The following is a 19037-nucleotide window of genomic DNA, read 5'->3' on the forward strand; positions in this document are numbered from 1 at the left end:
AGAAAAAAAAAAGATTAAAAAAAAAGAAAAAGAAAAATTAGGCATTGGGTTCTAATTTTTGATGCAAAAATAGATCCAGAAAAGAAGGAAAAAGGACTGCATTAAAAACAAAAAAAAAATCCCTAAAAATGTAGTTATTTGTTCTAAAAGTGAAATTATGTAGTGGAGCTGCACCACACTGACAGAAAAGATATTACTCATCTTTCTAGAAAATGTACGGCTGCAAGTTTCTCTTTAAAAAGAAACAAAAAAGAGAGTTGGAGTTTGAAGTTTCTACAAGTCCTCGCTCTTAGTGCATCGCTCCTCTGTCATTTGCTTCGTTTTACAAAAATACTTTGGCAGCTTCTTGATCTTTGATGATGCCCACTTTTTGTTATAGCACCTGAGCTGCTCTGTAAGGTCTGCAGAGGCCTGCAACACTTACAGACTGTGCTGTGAAAAAAGGAGAGGCTAGCTCTGCTGCTTAAGCGACTTTAAAATTCCTGTAGCGTTTCCAAGCTTTTAGAAATGCAATACATTAGTCTTTCAGATGAACAGATTCGGCTTAAAAATATTCTGGCCAGATCCTTTGCTAGATAATAAATAACACCCATAAACGGATAACTTTTATCATTAGGCATAAGATTGTCAGAGTTGAGGAAAGTTCCGGCCAGCCTCCGCATGTCACTCTGCTGGCTGTTGTCTGGTGCTAACACTGCTGCGCCTGCGTACTTTGAGTACTCAGGTCCAGGACGAGCAGTGACATAAAAACTCATTCAAAATACAAAAAGTGCCAATCCCCACCCACTGACCTTCATCATCCAATGAGAATCCCCATTATTCTACTATTCAGCTATTCCTAACAAGAAAATGACGTGGATCCCGGGCTGTGAAGTTTTTTGGGGTTTTTTTGTCGTTTTTCCGTTTTTGTTATTAAATGGGATCATGTGGGGAGTCAGGAAAGAACAAACAAAATTGGGCAGGAGAAACTTCTAACAGCAAAGCCTGGCTGCTTCTGACAGCTTGACACTTAGAATAATAAAAAAAAACATTTCAAAATCTTACATATTTAAAAGTAGTAGCTCTCAGTCATTAGCTTTAGATTTATAATGTGCTCTGCCTTTAAAAGAGAAATAAATAAAAAAATAGAGACAGGTCTTTTCAAAGAATGTGTGTGTGAGAGATGGAAAAAGTGACTTGCTGTGACAGCACTACTGCCCCCTGTTGGGGTGCATTAGGAACTGGACCACAGTAGCAGTCCTACACCCACACACAAGCAGTGTACACCCTCCTAACCATCACACTCACAACACAGAGTTCTGCTTGTAGTGTGCATGTATGTGTTCTTCAGGATGGTCAGGCACACAGCTGTTTGTCACATCCATAGTGTCTATTTATGCACATGCCCTCTGCTGGCTGTTTAGGAGCCTGATTCCATTTGAGGCTGAGGCTCCCCAGACTGGCTCTGGGTGTTCTGACTGTCTCTGCTCAGCTCCTCGCCCAGCTCGCTCATGTCCATGTCAGGCAGATCCTCTTCGATGGGTGCCGCTGCCGCATCCTCGCAGTACACACACTCCTGAACACAAACACATGCCATCGTTACCGTACAACATTTATAGATATACATTTAGCTCATTTGAATCCATTTTACAGTTATATTTTTAATTGTTTTGCTTCATTACATTTGTTTTGTCTCATTATTGGCTTGTCAGTTATCTGTAATGACTTTGAGCAGCACTAACTTGCATGAAAACTGCCATCTTCCCTATAAAGTTCATTTGCAGAAAGTAGTGTACAACTATTGTGTTTTTTGCAGAACACAAGTCACGTTATTTTCCATGGTATACTTTTTCAAATTATTTGCAATGGGAGTGCTGTGTGTGTGTTTTTTTTTAAAACTATGCTTAAAACTGTGTCTGTCCCCCACCTTAACGTTGATGGCAGCAGGCAGGCCTCCCCTCCTCATCCAGGGGTGTTCCTCCACTAGCTCTCGTCGCTGGTCTGATGTGAAGTGAGGCTGGCTCTTCTGCATCTGCCTCAGCCTCTCCTTGTCTTCCCTCAAAACCCTTTGAATATCTCTGATGGTCAGAAAACAAATACATTTGTGTGAACGATATTTAATGGAGTTAAAAGGTTAATACTTCATACAGGTGGTGAAGCTTATATTTAATTCCACTTAGTGACTCACCTGGATGGCATTTGATATGTCATCATGACCTTGTCATCAACGTTGGCCATCAGCAGCCAGAGGGGCTCCTGTAGGACATACTTGATGAAATGCTCTCCCTCCCCTCGAGATGAGACTTTGTCCTGCGGCTTGCCGCCTTCAGACCCGCCCTCTCCCCTCATCTTGTTTTTAGACTTGGGGTCGTGCTCAATAGAGTCGACACTGCCAAAGTATTTGCTGGTGTTGCTGCTCCCTGTGGGGGAGACAAAGACAGAGTCACAAAAAACCCCCCAAAAAACTCTTAAATTTTGTGGAAACTCTTGTCAGACCTCAATGTTCAACTACTGACCTGTTCTGCTTCCAGAACCGCCGCTAGCTGAGGTACCACAGCCAATGCAGCCTGAGCCTAATCCCGAGCCCAGTCCAGAGCCTGACCCTGAGCCCATGGATCCAGACGTGGCTGATCCGGTACCAGAGTGAGAGTCTTCCTGTTCCTGCAGCAAGATGTCCAGCAGGTCGCAGGATGATGAGTTCCCGTCACTGTGAGCCCCGTCTCCTGGAGACTCCACCTAAGACACAAGGTGGTGCACACATCAGAGATAATTCCACACTCACTCTCCACTGGCACGCTGTGACACAGTTTGTGTTTAAGTGCTGGCACTTGTACAAGTTAGTAACTTTGTGTTAGTATTTGTAAATGTCCTGTGGCTCCTACCTGCTGTTGGCTATCAGGCTTGGAGGCGCCTCCGTTCTTATCCCCTGTTGTTCCCACTCCTACAGACGCTGTTGCCGCACTGCCGCCCTGTCCTCCAGCAGAGGCTACTGTAGTGTCCTGACGCTCCACTGAGCGCTGCCCCTCCTCCATGCTCAGCAGATTGAGCTGCAGGGGCGAGCTGCAGCGGGACTCAAACAGCGGCGGTGATGTGGCGGGCTCTCTCGCCCCAGAAGCAGGGGTGGAAGATCGTGACGCCGCACCCTCGCGAGGCTCTGCTGCAGGGGTTTTGGGAGGCTCGCTGGAGAGACTGTAGGGGAAAGGTTGAGGTGGAAAGGGGGCTTGAGCTACAAACTGGGCCTGCATTGGGAAAGACGGCTGGGCGGTGAACGGCTGCTGAGTAGCGAATGCGGACTGAGCAGCCTGGAAAGGCTGCTGGGGGGTGAAGGCAGTCTGCACAGGAAATGGCTGTTGGCTGGTGAAGGGGGGTTGCGTCTGTATCGTGTAGGCTGGCTGAGGGGGCTGAAAGGGCTGCTGGGTAGCGAATGCAGGCTGCGGCTGGGCCTGCTCAGGGAAAAATGGTGGTCTCGGAGCTGCTCCTATTTGTCCTATTTGGGGGAAGATGTAATTGGGTAGCACCAGAGCTACCACAGGTGTAACAATGGGTGCAGGAAACGGAGTGGCAGTGGGCGGGGCTTGGGTGCTCTGCCCTTCTCCAAATCCTGTAGAGAGAGAGGGGTCCGGTCGGGGAGCCTGAGCTGGAGCAGCAGGTGTTGGTGGGTAGAGCGGATATGCAGGGACCATGGTGGGGTAGGACACATTAAAAGCTGACTGCGATGCTTCTGATGGGGACCAAGAGGTCTGGTTGAGGCCCTGGAGAGGGGGGCGTGGTTTACGGTTTGACACAGCGCTGTCTGATGAATCGGGATGCTTCATCCGTATCTTCTTGGACTTCCTGTTGCGGTTACCCTTCTTGGCAGTAGTTTCTGGCCTAACGGTGCCTTGTTTAGCAGTGCCTCGTGGTCCAGGTGATTCTGAAATGAGGATATAGACGCAGAGGTCAGAATGTCATTTTTGTTGAGCTGGAGAATAAAAAAAATGCATGTAGATGCGCACTAACTGGAGACCAGGAATATACTCCCCACATGAACTGGGAATTTGGTAAAATCATGAGATTAAAAAAGATAAGATTAAAAAAAGATAGTCAATGTAAAGGTGAGCCTTATTTCCTCTTTGTAGAACTTTTATTGTGTTTGGTTGCCTCAGTTGTTAAGCTTCTAGCTAAACTATATCTTCTCCCAACAAAGCAGAAAAGCTAAATTTGAAGCTTACAGTACCTTCAACACTGGGTGGACCTCTGTGCTTGTACAGGTATGTGGAACAGTCCCTCTGGAAGCTCCTGGAATTACGGAGCTCTCTGCATCGGTTGAGGAAGACCTGCTCCTCTTTCTGGGTATGTGCTGCCAGCACCTGCTTGGTCAGGCCCAGCCTCTTGTAGGCCTCCTTTCCTTGGCTGGGTGGAGACACCATACTGACAGGCAGCGCAGGGGGTGCTGGGCTCTCTGCAACATCCTCAATTATCTCTGTACAAAGCAGTGCCATAAACATCAGTCAAATAAACTCATTAAAACACGGCTAATGACAGTCCTGCTATGTTTCTACGGACACAGAAACTCACCAGACTCTGGCTGAGGCTTCTTGTCCCCCACATGTACGATGGTGCTGCTATAGCTGCACTGAGAAGTGATGGACACCACACTCTCCGCCTTACTGGGCAGAGTGAGGGGTGCCAGGGGGCCTCCCACCACAGCAGCTGCCCCAGATGGAGGCTTCTTTAGTGCTTTCATGTTTGACAGGCCTGACTGAGAATCCAACATCAAGGGATCTAAATGAGAAAGATTCTGTTAGTGCTGAGCCAGTACCTTAGACTTTGTGTGCACAGATGCATGATTACTACATACCTGCATTTGTATCCTGAGGCACTTGCATGCCATCCTCTGAGCCTTTCTTGTCATCATCTGAGTTGGAGGAGGTGGTGTTTGAGGAGAACTGGTATTTTCTTTTCACTGTGATGGGTATATTACAACTCTCCAGATACCTAAGAAACAAGAAGGAGTTTTAAATGAGAGAGCTTTGATATTGTGCAAACAGAGCATGATCTCTCTGCCTTTGCACAGGGATTACTGTGCAGATGACTTCATGACCAAATCTATGCCTGACCTGATGACACTATCCAGGCAGCTAATCTGCTGGTAGGAGCACACAGTCTGGTCTTTGTAGGTGAAGCCCTCCATGCTGGCTGCAGTACTGTCTCTGGCCTGCAGAGGGGGCACTGAGTCTTTTGGACGCACAGTTGAATATCTTTGAGCTGCCAATGCTAAAGAGAAGAGGAGATAATATGAGAAACACACACGAGAAGACAGACAGGAGAACCAAAAGACACTCTGCGTGTGTTTCTGCTGTACTTAAATTAATAATCACTTTATTTTGAACTTAATAGTTGCCAACTGGACTCACTCTCATGGGTCTTCTTCTGCTCATGTTTGGGGAGAGAAGGTGACGGCGCGGGAGATGGGGAATGCAGACCGATCTGAGGGTCCTGATTCCTGAGCATGTGGACATCTTTACAGACCTCCTGGAAAGTCCTGGCGGGCTTGGTCTTGCCTGTGTCCTCTGCTGTGTTCCCTGCTGTAATGTTCCCATTGCTTTCACTGGATGAGCTGATGCTCACCAGCTGCTCATGGGATCCATTGCTGCCATGGCTACCATAACCACTGGAGCCCATATTGTGGACCGGCTGCAGAGAGAGTAGCTGTTAGAGGAGCTGTCAAATGCCTCTTGTGTGTGTAAAAGTGAACCGTGTGCGTGCATACTTGAAGCAGCAGCCGGTGAATCTGTTCACTGATTTCCTGGATGTCTGAATCTATGATCTTCCCTCCATGGAAAGCCGGTGCTGCGAAAACATCTTCGTTCACAGGACCCCTGAAACATGCAGGCATAGAGCTGTCACCTAATGTCCTCATAAATACAGATGTCCAAAAAACAACAAAAAACCCCACCACAGTGGGAATACTTACATGCGCACTTTGTGCCTGCCAATGACGAAGGACACCTTGCGGCTCCAGGGATTGACAAAGCTGGACCAGCTGGTGTCGATTGTGATGTACTCACCGTTTCTTGCACAGAAACGTATTGAAGAATGATCGAACGGCTGACCAGCGTACTGCAGAACTGTTGGTAACAGAAGGTAAAGTGTGAGCGGAAGAGCTCAGAGTATAAGAACGCAGTGAGACAGTCCAGGTATGAATGCAAATGTTCGTACTTTTGCGATGTATTGCCAGCATCAAGGGTCGGTCACTCGGGTGTAGGTTGAGCAGCACGGGGGTCCCTATCAGGTCCTGAGGGAGGTACCCCAATAAAGGCACAGCCCTATTGGGAAAACAGTAATTACTTTAGTAGAAAACAGGCCAGCAGGATGACTTCACACAAGGCACCACTGTAAGGATCATAGAAGGATTCAGTCCACTCACCTCTCATCCACATCCTGGAACACACAGTTAGGGGTGTGTGTTGTAGTGAAGATACGCTTGTCAGGAGGTATTCTGGGAGCTAGGTGTGCGAAGGGAAGGGAAAAAATGTCAGTAAACAAAATGATTGTACAGTAATCCCCTGAAACAAAAGGATGATAGCATCTCTTGTTTCACATTAAAAGGATTAAACTCACACGAGCTGGTTTTGAACTTTCAAAACATGAGCAAGGGGATTGATCGGTAATAAACTGATCAATTGGATTTAAAAAAAACAAAAACAACTATGAAACAATGAATCTATTATTGAATCTTAAGCACTTTCTGAAGGCTGCTTTTGTTATTAAAGCAGACCTGGACCCTTGTCCAACTAATTAGTTTAATTAAAACCTTATTTAAAAAAATGTGACACATTAAAAAAAAAATAAAAATAGTTAATCAGATTAAAATGGCCTTGCAGAAAAAATGTAACACTATTTCCTTGTTTTCCAGGTGATCAGTTTTTATAGTGGCGACAGTATTGGGTGGATGATAACTTGTTTATAGAGATTATCATAAGGCTCACCATCTGTTCAAGTACACACATGGATAAAAACAATAACTAATAAAAAAATCCCATAAGCATCTTTCTCTGGTACATTTCAGGCTGTCATCTCTGATTTGCATAGTCTAACTAGTATAAGTTTAACTAGTCTGTGCCATCTATGGTTCAACTTCTAAACGTGTGAAACAAATGACTTTATTTTCCATCTGATACATGTCAGAAGTAACTGGTAAACAAAATAAAACTGCATTCATTATTGGGTGATACGCTTGAGTGCTTTATTAAAACAGTGCAGTTCTCACCTTCATATCCAGAGTGCACCCTCTCAGCCAGCAGGAGGCAGCAGAACTGCTCCTCAGCCAGCTCAGCGTCCTGGACCTTCATCAGGTACGGAGTCATCCGGAAAGGATAGTATTGGAGGTCTCCTTTACGGTCCTTGCCACCACTAGAATGCAAACACACAATGTCAAGACCCTTTCATAATAATGAATATTGGGTTTTTTTGCCTTTCAAAATAAAATATTTAAAAAAAAGAAAGAGAAACGAGCTAAAAGCATTAAGAGATCCTTTTACCAGTTTATCTACTAATCATGTAGTGAAATTACTGTAATTATTTAGTTAACTGTGGTTTTAGTCCTAAGCTCATCATTTCTTTCATAAAAACAACATTTGTGGTAGAAAATACTGCATCTTGTAGAAAAATTAACTCAAACTTACAATGCTCAACCTAACCCTCTTCTGCCACACCAACAATCCTCTTTCTACATCCATGAACCTTTCTTTTGATCCTCCTGTTATCCATGTTCAGGCATATTCCTCCTCTATACATGTCCAAACCAGCTCAACCTATATTATATAAATATGCAACTTTAAAGTTTAAATGAGCAATAGCAGGTACCCCATCTGGCCACTAGATGGAGATGAAGTTCAAAAGCTCAAAGCTGCTGACTTCCTTCCTCCCTCTCACTTTTCCCCTCTCCTACCCACCATCCCTCCTCTGACTCAGAGCTTGCTTGGACAGGAAACTGTGACTCAAAGCAGCTGCCGACTGCTGCCACTCACCTGATGCGGCAAAAGAAGGATTTCTCCTGCATGCACTCCGTGGGAGATGACTCTGAATAAAAAGAAGAGGGGAAAAAGGTCGGATGAATAATTGAATTTGCATGAGTAGTTCCCACTCAGCCATCTGTCAGTCATCAATATTCAAAATACTCTTCAGCAGACCTGAGATGTTTGCCTCTCATGTGTCATAGATAAGAATGCAAGAGATGCAATTATACTACAAAAGTTTATTTTTTTTTTAAAAAGTCATTTTTGAGACAATTTACAAAAAAAAAAAATTATAGATGCTTATGAGTGGAAATGCTGGAATTCACTGGACTGATACCAGCTTCCAGTTGTTAAAGTGGGAGTGCAATCAACTATAGAACATAAGTCCCTTTGGAGAAAATTTTTGAAAGATAATGCACAAATTTGTAATCTCTGAAATGAGTTTTAGTAGAATTTATATGACCACTGGGCAGAAAATTATATTACAACCCACTAATTCACCAACTCTGTGATAAGAAGAACCTAAATGCAATACAACCTGAAGGTGTACACATCATCAGTTAACACAGACCTGACTGCCAAACATGCCACATTTGTTAGCGTCATACATTTATTAATGTGTGATTGAGAATGCTAATGAAATATGTGCTATGCATGTATGAACATGAGTATGTGGAGGAAATACTTCCATGTGCAGGTGGTGCATGTGTTTCATATTGGTTTGCTGCGTGACCCTATTTTGGAAATTTTACCATCCGTGTCTACAGTGCCCCTTACCATACTGTACGACCAATTATGTCAAGGAGGCAAAAATTTATCTAATTTATATTTATACATATACACGTGTGAGCTTTTGTGGAGCTCAAACCTGCATTCGTCATCCTTACCTGCTCCTGTGCACATGCTCCATGAGGGCAGGCGGTATGGTGTGGTGAAGCTGTAGAACACGCTGACATCCTGAGGAGTCAAGAACTCCACAAACTTGGCGTTGTCGAACACTTCCCGCTTGCAGTTCAAGATGGATGCTGCCTGGTCAGAGATGTAAACAATCTTCCCCGTGATGAGAGACACTGCTACAGCGAATATATCCTAAAGGCAAAAACAAAAAGATATTAATCATTTAGGATTACCAAATTAGGTACTTCTAGCCCTCTCAGAAGATTTAAAAACACATCTTCAAACTGACTACTACTCAGATGACAGATCGGCTGCTCCTTATCATCCCCCACTTTATTCTTTATCTTACGTCTGTTATTTTTTCCACATCAACTTCAAGAATAAATAAACAATAAAGCTTGTTCTTTTTCTTTTTTATAATGGTCATCACCCCTGTGGAGAAAACTCTGCCTTTTCTGGCTTCCCTCTTGAATGCTATAATTAGGTTTCTTGAGACAGACTTTCTCCTGCTTTTGTTGCCTTAACAGTGCAGGGAAATGGGGGTGGTGGTGGTGGTATCCAAATAAAACTGTAAGATTGTAGGTAGTGAGCCTAGAGTCTTAGGCTCACTACCTGCAAGCCCATGGATGCGTCTGATTTACTAACATACATACATGCACTGACACACACTTTACACGAATAAAAGTGTTGGGCCACAACTCTTAATCTGTAAATTCAGGTGTTTTCAGTCTCATGGCTACGAGTGTATATAATCAAGCATCTAGTTATGCAGTTATGCAACTAGATCTTCCTAAATTTGAGTCTGGCTGAGTGTTACTGGACTAGGATGCCACTGTTGTAACAAGTCAGCTTGTTAAATGTCTTCCCTCTAAGATCTTCCATGATCAGCTGTAAGTGGTATTATTGCAATGGGCGAGTCACAGCATATCAACCACAAAGCAGCAGACCACATAAAGTTAGAGAGCTGTATTGACTGTAAGTGCTGAGGTGCATAGTGCAAAAGTAAAAGTCGTCAATAATGTGCTGATTCCGTAACTGCAGACTTCCAAAACTGATATGGTATTAACATCAGCACACAAACTGTGTACCAAGAGCTTCATGGCACAACCTTTTATGGCTGAGCAGCTGTATGCAAACTTTACATCAACAAGCACAAACTCAACCGCTGGACGGAGCGGCGTCGAAAGTGAGCGATAAATTGCACCTCTCTTTAGTGAAAGAACTTTGACTGCACAGAGCCCTGACCTGAACCCCATCTAACATCTATGGGAAGAACTAGAAATTGGAAGTTGTATCCAATATTGCTATCTAACCTCACAAAGGCACTTCTGGATGAATGGGAAACAAATTCCCACACACGCACATGCGCACGCGCACACACACACACACCAGCTGACTGGCCATATCTCACTTGCCAACTTCATTGCTACCAAATCTAAGTAGAAATGAAAGTTGGCTAACTTGCCAAGTTACTTCACCAGCTAATATGACTCATGATACAAACTTCTGAATAATGTTGAAAAAACACGGACGATACTTAACAGTAAATCATAAAATGTCTCAAAGAAAGAAAATAACTAACAGTTGTTTTCTATAGTAACAGCTAATAGCTAGCCAATTAGCTATATAGCATGTATCTGATATTGGTAGTTTGCTCATCTCCATAACTTTTTTATCACTGTTATCATTAATAACAGTAGCTCAGGTGGCAGAGCAGGTCAGCCACTAGTCAGAAGGTCGGTGGTTCGATCCCAGGCTGCCTCCTGGCTGCATGCCAAATATCCTTGGGCAAGATACTAACCCCATGTTTGCCTACTGGTGGTGGTCAGAGGGCCCGGTGCCGCCAGTGTCCGGCAGCCTCGCCTCTGTCAGTGCGCCCCAGGGCAGCTGTGGCTACAATGTAGCTTGCCATTGCAAGTGTGTGAATGTGTGTGTGAATGGGTGAATGACTGAATGTAGTGTGAAGCGCTTTGGGGTCCTTAGGGACTAGAAAAGCGCTATACAAATGCAGGCCATTTACCATAACATTGGTTTTCACCATTCAGGCATAAGACTGGTTTAGCTGTTTATCCTTTAAGATGAGGTAAAGAGCGGTGGTACATACGGTGTTTTTAAGGGTGTATTCCGAGGTGATGCTGTTGATTTCCTCAATGGTGTAAGATGTTACATCAAACCCTGGTGGCTGACTGTCGTTAATCATCAGCATCTGGTAGTACTCCTCATTGGCTGCAACCAAGACAATATGGATAAGTGAACACGTGAGATAAAAGTTTATTTTCAGTATGTAAGTAAGTATAACATCAGTCATACAACATGAACACACAGATAAAAACAATGCACACAAGGCAAGTCTTACCTTTCACCTGTTTGATACAGCGCAGTGCATACTTGAGAGTGTTGACAGTGCTCGACTTGCCCTTGCTCCTTTTTTCTGACGGCAAGTGCATCTTCAGCTCCTTGAGCGTCTTGAAGAGCTCCTTCTGTGTCTTAGCTTTGGCTGACTGTTCACTGCTGCAGGACCCAAATGAGACAGAGACATGTGTGTCAACATGACAAGATCTCACCATTGATGTCACACTCGGCTTTCCAGCAAAGGAAGCAGAACAGGAGGGGAACGTACTGACAAGGGGTTTTAGACCTTTCTGTTCACATTTCCAATTGTTGTTGCATTAAATACCAGTAGATTTGGGCTGGGCTTTTTTTCAGAAGTGTACTAACCTGCAGCCACTGGTTGATGGGTTGTCCTGCTCGGAGCTCACCAGACTGAAAGCATTGGAGCTGCTTGGCGGGGAGGGGCTATGAGAGTTTGAGCTGTAATCACAAGGACAATGTCATGTTATGAACAAAGGTGTGCAGGAAAACCAGAAAACGCATAACAAAAATGAAGAGCAAACATTTTAAGTGATTCAGGAATTTGATGCTATAGGCTGTTCTTAGAATTGCACCGTCATATGAGCTGCTCTTTTTTTTAAATATTGGAAGGACAAATAAAGAAAGTGAACAAGTGTTAAGTGTAATTAACCAATTATATTCACGTGCGCTTTTCAAGTCACATGAAAATTTATATTTAAAAAGAAAATTTCAAGTCCTTAATTAATTTAGTTACCTCTGAGGCAAATACTAAACCTTGAAAAGAAGACTACTATGATAATGTATAGTGGAAAAAAAGAAAGAAAAAAAAGGAGCATTCAAGAAACGCAAAGTGCAATGGAAAATTCTGTGGGCAGTTAAACAACCAGGTCAAGCCACCCACAAAAAGCTTTTTTTGAACAAGTTATAAACTGACTTTTGGCATAGACTTTTTACAAACATGCATTTTATTTCTCTTGGATGTTTGCCTCAAATTTAAATCGTGACACAAAGGTTCACAAAGTTTGTTCTTAAACGTGATAACGTCCTATTTTGAAACAGAGTATGAAGAGTATGACAAACGGATGTGGTTCTGTGGACACTGTACAGTCGATGCACAGACAGTATAAAAGATGGATGCAGCTACCGTGATGTCATCCACTGGTTTCTGATGTACCATTTAGTCTCTTAAGTCTTGAGATTAGCACTTTCACCTTTGCAATCTTCTTTTCCCTTTTTAAATTTTAGATGACATGAAATTAGTCACTGAAGCAATAAACTTATTAAGAAGGACATTAACTCATTCACTGCCAGCCATTTTCAAATCAGGTAACTCCCCACTGCCAGGGTTTTAAGCAAGCCCTATTATAAATCCCAAGTTCAATCTATCAGAGTCAGTGGAATGAAGGAAACACAGTATTAGGTGTGGAGTCTAATCAAGATGAGGCGTCACTGTTGCAAGTATAGCTGACATGTGTTTCCAGTATTTTCTCCCCCCTCGTGGATGTAAATGGAGATGGAGACAGCATCAGCATTGGATATGTAACAACAATCTTCACCAAGTGTGCCATTTTCTTCAAACAAGACTATTATTTAAAGGATTGCATCTCAGAATCCCATATGGTTAATCAAAAAAAGATGAGGCCACCAGAAAACTATAAGTGGGAACCGAATTGAAATCAAATTTAATGACATGTAATTATCAGGTCCAATAATATGAGTGTGAGCTGAGTATTTCACACCCTAATGAGTATGGGAAATAGTGAAATATCAATAAACTAGAAAGAGTCTCAATAATATTCACTTTTCCTGCAGTTTCTCTTCCAAAAAACAAAACAAAACAACAACAACAACAACAACAACAACAACAACCAAACAAACAAAAAAAAAAACCCCAAAACAAAACATTTTGATATGAACCTATATGTCATGATTAGGAATAAACACCAATTCCCAACTTGCTTTCCTCCAGCTTAAGCAGTCTACTGGACTATAGCAATGACTCAGCCCAGCAAAACTCAAACAACCCTTCAATGACTTTAATGAACCTTACTTCCGTGACCTAGTTGGTCCGCTCCCCCACCGTGGTGGGAAAAAGAAAAAGAAAACAAAAAAAAACCAAAAAACTTCATTTACCACGATTCAGTGGTTTCGATGAGTTCTCACCTCTTGTTGCTCCCCGAGGACTCCATGAGAGCGGAATCCTTGCCATTGCCGTTTGAGCTGCCCACCGACTCGTTGCCGTGGGACTCATTGCCATGTGACTCGTTGCCATGGGATTCTGTCCCGCTCCCGCTCGAACCACTGCCACCCATCTCCACATCCTCGTGCAAAGGTGGGCGCGGTCTCTTCCTGTCATCATGCGGGGACCCCGGGTGCTCGTGGCTGCTATCGCTCCCCTCGGAGGCCAATCCTAACTCTGGTTCGAGTTCGACCCCATCTTGCCCGCCACAACCCTCACTGTAGCTGGCCATGCGGTGAAGCTGGCTAATGGAGCTGCAGGGAGTGCCCTGCGCTTCCTCCACGTGCAAGCCTGCCCTTTCCCGGTTCCGTTCACACCCGTCCAGGGTTGAGTACAGGTACTGCTTTGGATCACTATCCTCAGACATGGGACAAGTTAGTGATGGAAGATTAAGTTACCTTCCACATGGCAATGCCACAAAGTTGATGGCACTGTAGCATAAATGGGGTTGTTGTCTCAGGAGTGGAAATGCAGTCTGAAATAAACAAACAAGACAAAAAACAAAACAAAAACAGGTGAAATTACTCATACCAACACTTTACAGCACAGTACACTTCTAATGATAGAAGATCAATAGCAGAAGGAACACAACTCTAATATTAGAAGCAATCAATGTGGATTAAATCAACCCATCTATCAAAGTACAGTAGCCATGACTTTGATCTGATCAACCTGTGTGGCCTCACATCTCCACATTTTCAAAAGTCAACCATAAATAAAAAGGGCACCACAGCACAGATAGAATGATCTTGCTGTTACACAAACACAGTCACACCAAAGGAGCTGCCATACAGCTTTCAAAAGGTTTGCACAGTAAATAGGCCAGTCGTTTGCCCTTTCCAGGTAGACATCAGTCCCAGACCAGCTTAATCTGGTTCAGTTTTTCAAATAAAAGGTGAGTCTCCAGAGATGAAACACAGGTCTGCTGACACAGTACAAACAAAAACCTCCGCTGCCTGCACATAATCAGGACCAACTTGGATGTGAGAAGCAGAAACAAAACAAAAGCATGAAAATTGGGTTTTATTGTTTAAATAGTCTCCTGTATGGATGGCTGCATCACAAATTACACAATGAAGCAGTAGGAGGAAAACCTGACAAGCAGTCTTTAAGAGAAACAGCCGTATCATTAATGTTAAAGATACAGCTCCCACACATACACATTAACTGTCCATATTAAAAATCAAAGATAGCCTTATGTAACACAGTACAGTGACCGTGGATGCACAGTCCTTTTAGCAATTACCTTTAAAAAAAAAAAAAAAACATATTATATTTCATAATTATTTAAGTGAATATATATGGCCTGTGTTCTCATTCAAGTCAGTGTTAGAACTGACCTGGTCATTGTGTGGCCCCTAGACCACATTAGGCCCTTTAATTGTCCCTGAGCAGCCCTCATGAGTTTAATGGGAAATTAGGACTTCCCAATGCTTCCCATTTTAGCCACCAATAGCACTTTATACTATATAATACTGAACAGAACTAAGTTCAGCTTATTGGTGTGACCCTCCAAAACAGTGGCCCTTTGAGAAAACTAATTGTCCACTTCTGTGTTAGAAGTTCAGCCATGCTGTAAATAGAGACCTTTTTTCACTTGCTTCTGGAAAGCCGCAATTAAATAAGAGCCTTTAGAAGATCTTGGGGAGTAAAAGCTGGTCTCCAAAAGACAAATACAAGATCCAGTTTTATCAGTTTTTATCCTCCTACAATTACCTCAGCAGTGGTTGGAGCTATTCGTGTCTTTCAAAGCTGAACAGGAAATACCGGCAACAGGTACTGAGGCCAAATCCAAACTATTTTACTGTTTTGCTGCTCTCCAGTGTCAGGTTGCAGCTATTTATGTAAGCGCGCACATTCAGCAGCCTGTCTATTCTTCTCTCTCTTTACATAAGCACTTTTACATAACTTCTCAAAGTTTTAAGAGTAGGTTCTTCATTTTTTTTTTAAAACTAGAAATATATATAAAAACACAACCCAGCAGACTTTCCAAACCACCCACTCCACTTAGAAAATGACCCACTCTTGTTTAAAGGAGGCAGCAGCCAGGCGCTGTGAAGAGATGTTTTATTGGCTGCTGGAAATGACCAATCGGCAGAGAGCAAGGAGTTACAACTGGTTAGAATAATGTCACCCAAACAAAAGAGAGACCACAGCTTGTAATCATGGCAACAAAATATTTATTCCTATTACTATTATTTACATTCTCTTTAAGGAAATAAGACCAGCATTTCCTAGAATTGTGTCCTCTAGTTACTTTCTATACATGTCAGCACATATCTCATAAAATCACACGGGTAAATTTTGTTTACAATATACGAGCTAAAGTTAGTTTTATTGCTCAGATTATTTCATATAGGGAGCCTGAAGAGCTAATAATAAATGCACAAAAAGAGAAAAAACATTAGGTTAACAGACAAAAAACTAAGTAATTGAAGTATGTTTATGTAAATCATTCCCCACATGTGCTTATGTGGGAGCAGTCCACTATGGATAAACTGAAGCTTTACTAAACTGTAAATCACACACAAACACGACCATATGTTAAGCACTGATCCCTGAAACTCGTGCAAACTGTCATAACACCGGCTCCTCTGTGGACATAACACAGAACAAACCATACATGAAACTGCTGAAGAAAATCTGACTACTATCCTGTATTTTAAAGTGTGTTCAACTTCAATGAAAGACCATGCAGTGCAGACGTTGGCTTACCAGTGACCCCCCCTTCCTCCATCAACATAACAAGAAACACCAGCATCCAAGCACAAAAGTACAACTCCAACCACCAGAGAGTCTTCCCAAACTCTCTGCAACACTGCCGAACACGTCACTGAGCAGAATAATGACATAATGAAACTGAACTCCCTCTGCTTCCAGCTCAGCCCTCAACTAGAGGGCTTATACAGCCAGCACACTAGCACAGATCTCAGGCATTATACAACCCTGCTCCAGTCACATGGATTTGGCCATAGCGCAGCACAAAGCTATGGTAGCCTTGTTTCATAAAACCCACATGGTTTGTCTTGTAAGTAGCTCCTCCTGAAGTGCGCTTTTTTACTGGCATGCGAAACTGAAATCACATGAAGACCAATAAAGGCATACTGTTACATTTTTGAGAAAAATTAACTCATCTGACAATCCACACAAAGTTAAAACATGGCTTAACAAATATTAGTGGAAGACAACATCAATATAGATGTAGAAAGATGCTGCACATACGGTGGCAAAACCTATCATTTTTACTTAACCCCCTCCTGTTATGGCCCATCTCAATATGCAATAAAAATGGCATCAGACCGAGTGAGTTACATCACAGTGTAGGCCACCAACTTAAGATATTACTTATTAATGATGACTGCTGACATACAAGTTGTAAAAATTGTTAAAAGAAGACACCGGGGTGTGTGTGTGTGATTACTGTCACACACTTTTTTTCCTGTAGCTGCATGTTGCCATGGTATAATCACTGTTTTGGCCTTGTGGGAAACTGCTTTGTAACATGAAAGCCACACGTTTGGGGTGAAAAATAAAAGACAGCTCAAGTGACATTTTTAGGCTTCAAATAAATGCTTTTGAATAACATGCGCGGTTTCTACTTTTTTTTTTTTTTAAATCTGGCAAAAGTAGTAGTTTTAGGTAGAAATAATCTTAATCTGATTATTCTTCTTCCCCTGTCTGTCAATCCAAACATTTAACAAACACTTTTAAAAATCTTATATAAAGAAATTAAACCACTTCCTCGGGCCATAATTGTGCCAACAATTCAAAGCCATTTTGTAAAAGTGTTTCGAGTGCGAGCAGCTAAAAAGTAAACCTGACGAAGAGCCTTTTTATACGTCTAATATTACACTTCCGTGCATATGAAATTTCTCACATAGATACTCTCGTATTAGATAACGTTTATATTAAAGGAAAAAACATTAAAAATGACCCCCCCTTCCCCCATCTGACTCCCATTGACCTGCTATTTAAAATCCACACACACGTTGACCTGCAATCCAGTGCACGGTACACTGACACAGTTATGTAAAAGTAACCGAATCGTTAAAAAGCAGCCACGAATCCACGGCGAGATACCCGCAGAGGACATATTTCATAAAAGCTAACATTTATCTAGCTGTCTGACTGAACAAAAAAAATATAACCGGCATTTTTTGGTTTTAAAAGTACAAAAAGTAGAGCAACTCGGGGTTCACGCATGCGCAGACCGCATTTTTGTTATGCAACTTATTTTTTCGCTCGTCAATCTTTTTTGCTAAAATGAAAGGGCGCAAATGAAAGCTGACCAACCTGAGCAGTAGTTGGAAAAATCCTCTCTCCGGTGGTCTCCAACGAGATGTAAAATCAAAAGCGACACGTAAAAACTATCCAGTTATACCGTTCAGTATTCCTCAATGGGAGCAGAGCGTCAGACGGCTTGACACAGTAGTGAATGGATCCTCCCCGGTTCTCTCCCGCACAGGCCTATCAGCGAATCGCCGAGCCCAGCTCGCGACCTCAATTTAGACTCCTCCCTGTGCTTTTTCCGATTGGCTGGATGCAAGGGGTTTCCATGGAGAACGTGACGGAAATGCGATATCGGAAGCTTATTGGCCTAAAGTGCTGTCCGTCGTTTTATATAAACAAGGCTTTGACTGCACGTGGAATCTCATGTTGTGTGAGAGTGGGGCAGTTACGACTGCGTGAGTAGCAGAATCCACAACAACCTATCAAATGTTAAAATTACATAAATGAAAAAATGCAAGGAGGAAACGAACAGGAACTGATGATGACAGAGAGAAAAAAGTGTCACAGAAAATGACAGTCAGTCTAAAAGTTAGAAACTCATTTCGGGAAGGCAAGTGCGAGTTATTGCGTGATTGCTGTTGGAAGCCTTGAAATGTTTCACCTGTGTGACCTTTTCAACAGATGCGCAAGCATCGATAATGCAGTGAAAGTGTTTATCGAAGCAAAGGGACAGGTCTGTGGTGGGGAAACTTGACACATTCTTACTTGCGTCACATCTATTTCTACCCTTCAGTTGTGGCGAGTTTTTTTTCCCATTCAGAGACCACAGATAAACCATGCCCACATACATTTGTTAGTTAACGTACAGATGTGTATCATATGCCATGCAAACAAACCAAAGCAAACTACATTTTAAAAACGGCCTTTACGTCTTGATTGCGTCATTATGCTTTGAAATAAAAGGTTTGCAGTCTTTTGTTACATTTTTTTAATGGGCTGCTATGTGCCAAGCTTATTCATCACTGTTTTTCAGGGACTGGACAGCACCTGCTGGATATTTTTTCCCACAAGCTGGCATGATAGCCACAACACAATATTTTCTCTTTTCTAGCCAAGATCCTCCACAGAGCAGTTTACCTGCGTAAGCAGGATTCTAAGCTTTGTAACTGCTTGTCAAGTGGCAGCCACCCACCCTGGCTCAGGTAGCAACACACCATGCAAAAGCCTGCACTCCTTAGAACATGTGAGAACGAACACCCTCCTTCTCAGCCTACACTTTATAAAGCCACTTTTATGATATCACCCAGAGCCCAGCAACAGGCTCTCCTGCTGGCATGTTT

The 19037-nt window shown here is 42.7% G+C and overlaps 1 protein-coding gene across 1 annotated transcript; it reads right to left on the reverse strand.

Moving 5' to 3' along the window:
* Positions 1 to 201: 201 nt before the first annotated feature.
* Positions 202 to 17933, reverse strand: LOC113036013 (period circadian protein homolog 2). The gene is made up of 22 exons (XM_026191995.1): positions 17761 to 17933; positions 13392 to 13942; positions 11595 to 11687; positions 11233 to 11387; positions 10981 to 11102; positions 8867 to 9068; positions 7992 to 8043; positions 7232 to 7374; positions 6389 to 6467; positions 6181 to 6287; positions 5936 to 6089; positions 5732 to 5840; positions 5376 to 5655; positions 5079 to 5235; positions 4820 to 4956; positions 4537 to 4743; positions 4196 to 4441; positions 2862 to 3892; positions 2496 to 2715; positions 2168 to 2399; positions 1907 to 2057; positions 202 to 1555 (listed from the first exon to the last, which is right to left on the reverse strand). The coding sequence occupies exons 2-22, from the start codon at positions 13832 to 13834 to the stop codon at positions 1400 to 1402; spliced, it is 4476 nt and encodes a 1491-aa protein (XP_026047780.1). The 5' UTR covers positions 13835 to 13942; positions 17761 to 17933; the 3' UTR covers positions 202 to 1399.
* Positions 17934 to 19037: the final 1104 nt, after the last annotated feature.

Source organism: Astatotilapia calliptera, chromosome 14 (genome assembly GCF_900246225.1).
Source record: "Astatotilapia calliptera chromosome 14, fAstCal1.2, whole genome shotgun sequence".
In the NCBI taxonomy this organism is placed as follows: Eukaryota; Metazoa; Chordata; class Actinopteri; order Cichliformes; family Cichlidae; genus Astatotilapia; species Astatotilapia calliptera.

Excerpts from the sequence above, each read along its gene's own strand:
- LOC113036013 (XM_026191995.1), bottom strand. The coding sequence starts at position 13,834 with ATGTCTGAGGATAGTGATCCAAAGCAGTACCTGTACTCAACCCTGGAC. Across the intron at positions 6,288-6,388 it reads TTCCAGGATGTGGATGAGAG|GGCTGTGCCTTTATTGGGGT; the intron begins GTGAGTGGACTG and ends TTTTCCCAATAG. Across the intron at positions 2,716-2,861 it reads AGCCTGATAGCCAACAGCAG|GTGGAGTCTCCAGGAGACGG; the intron begins GTAGGAGCCACA and ends CTTGTGTCTTAG.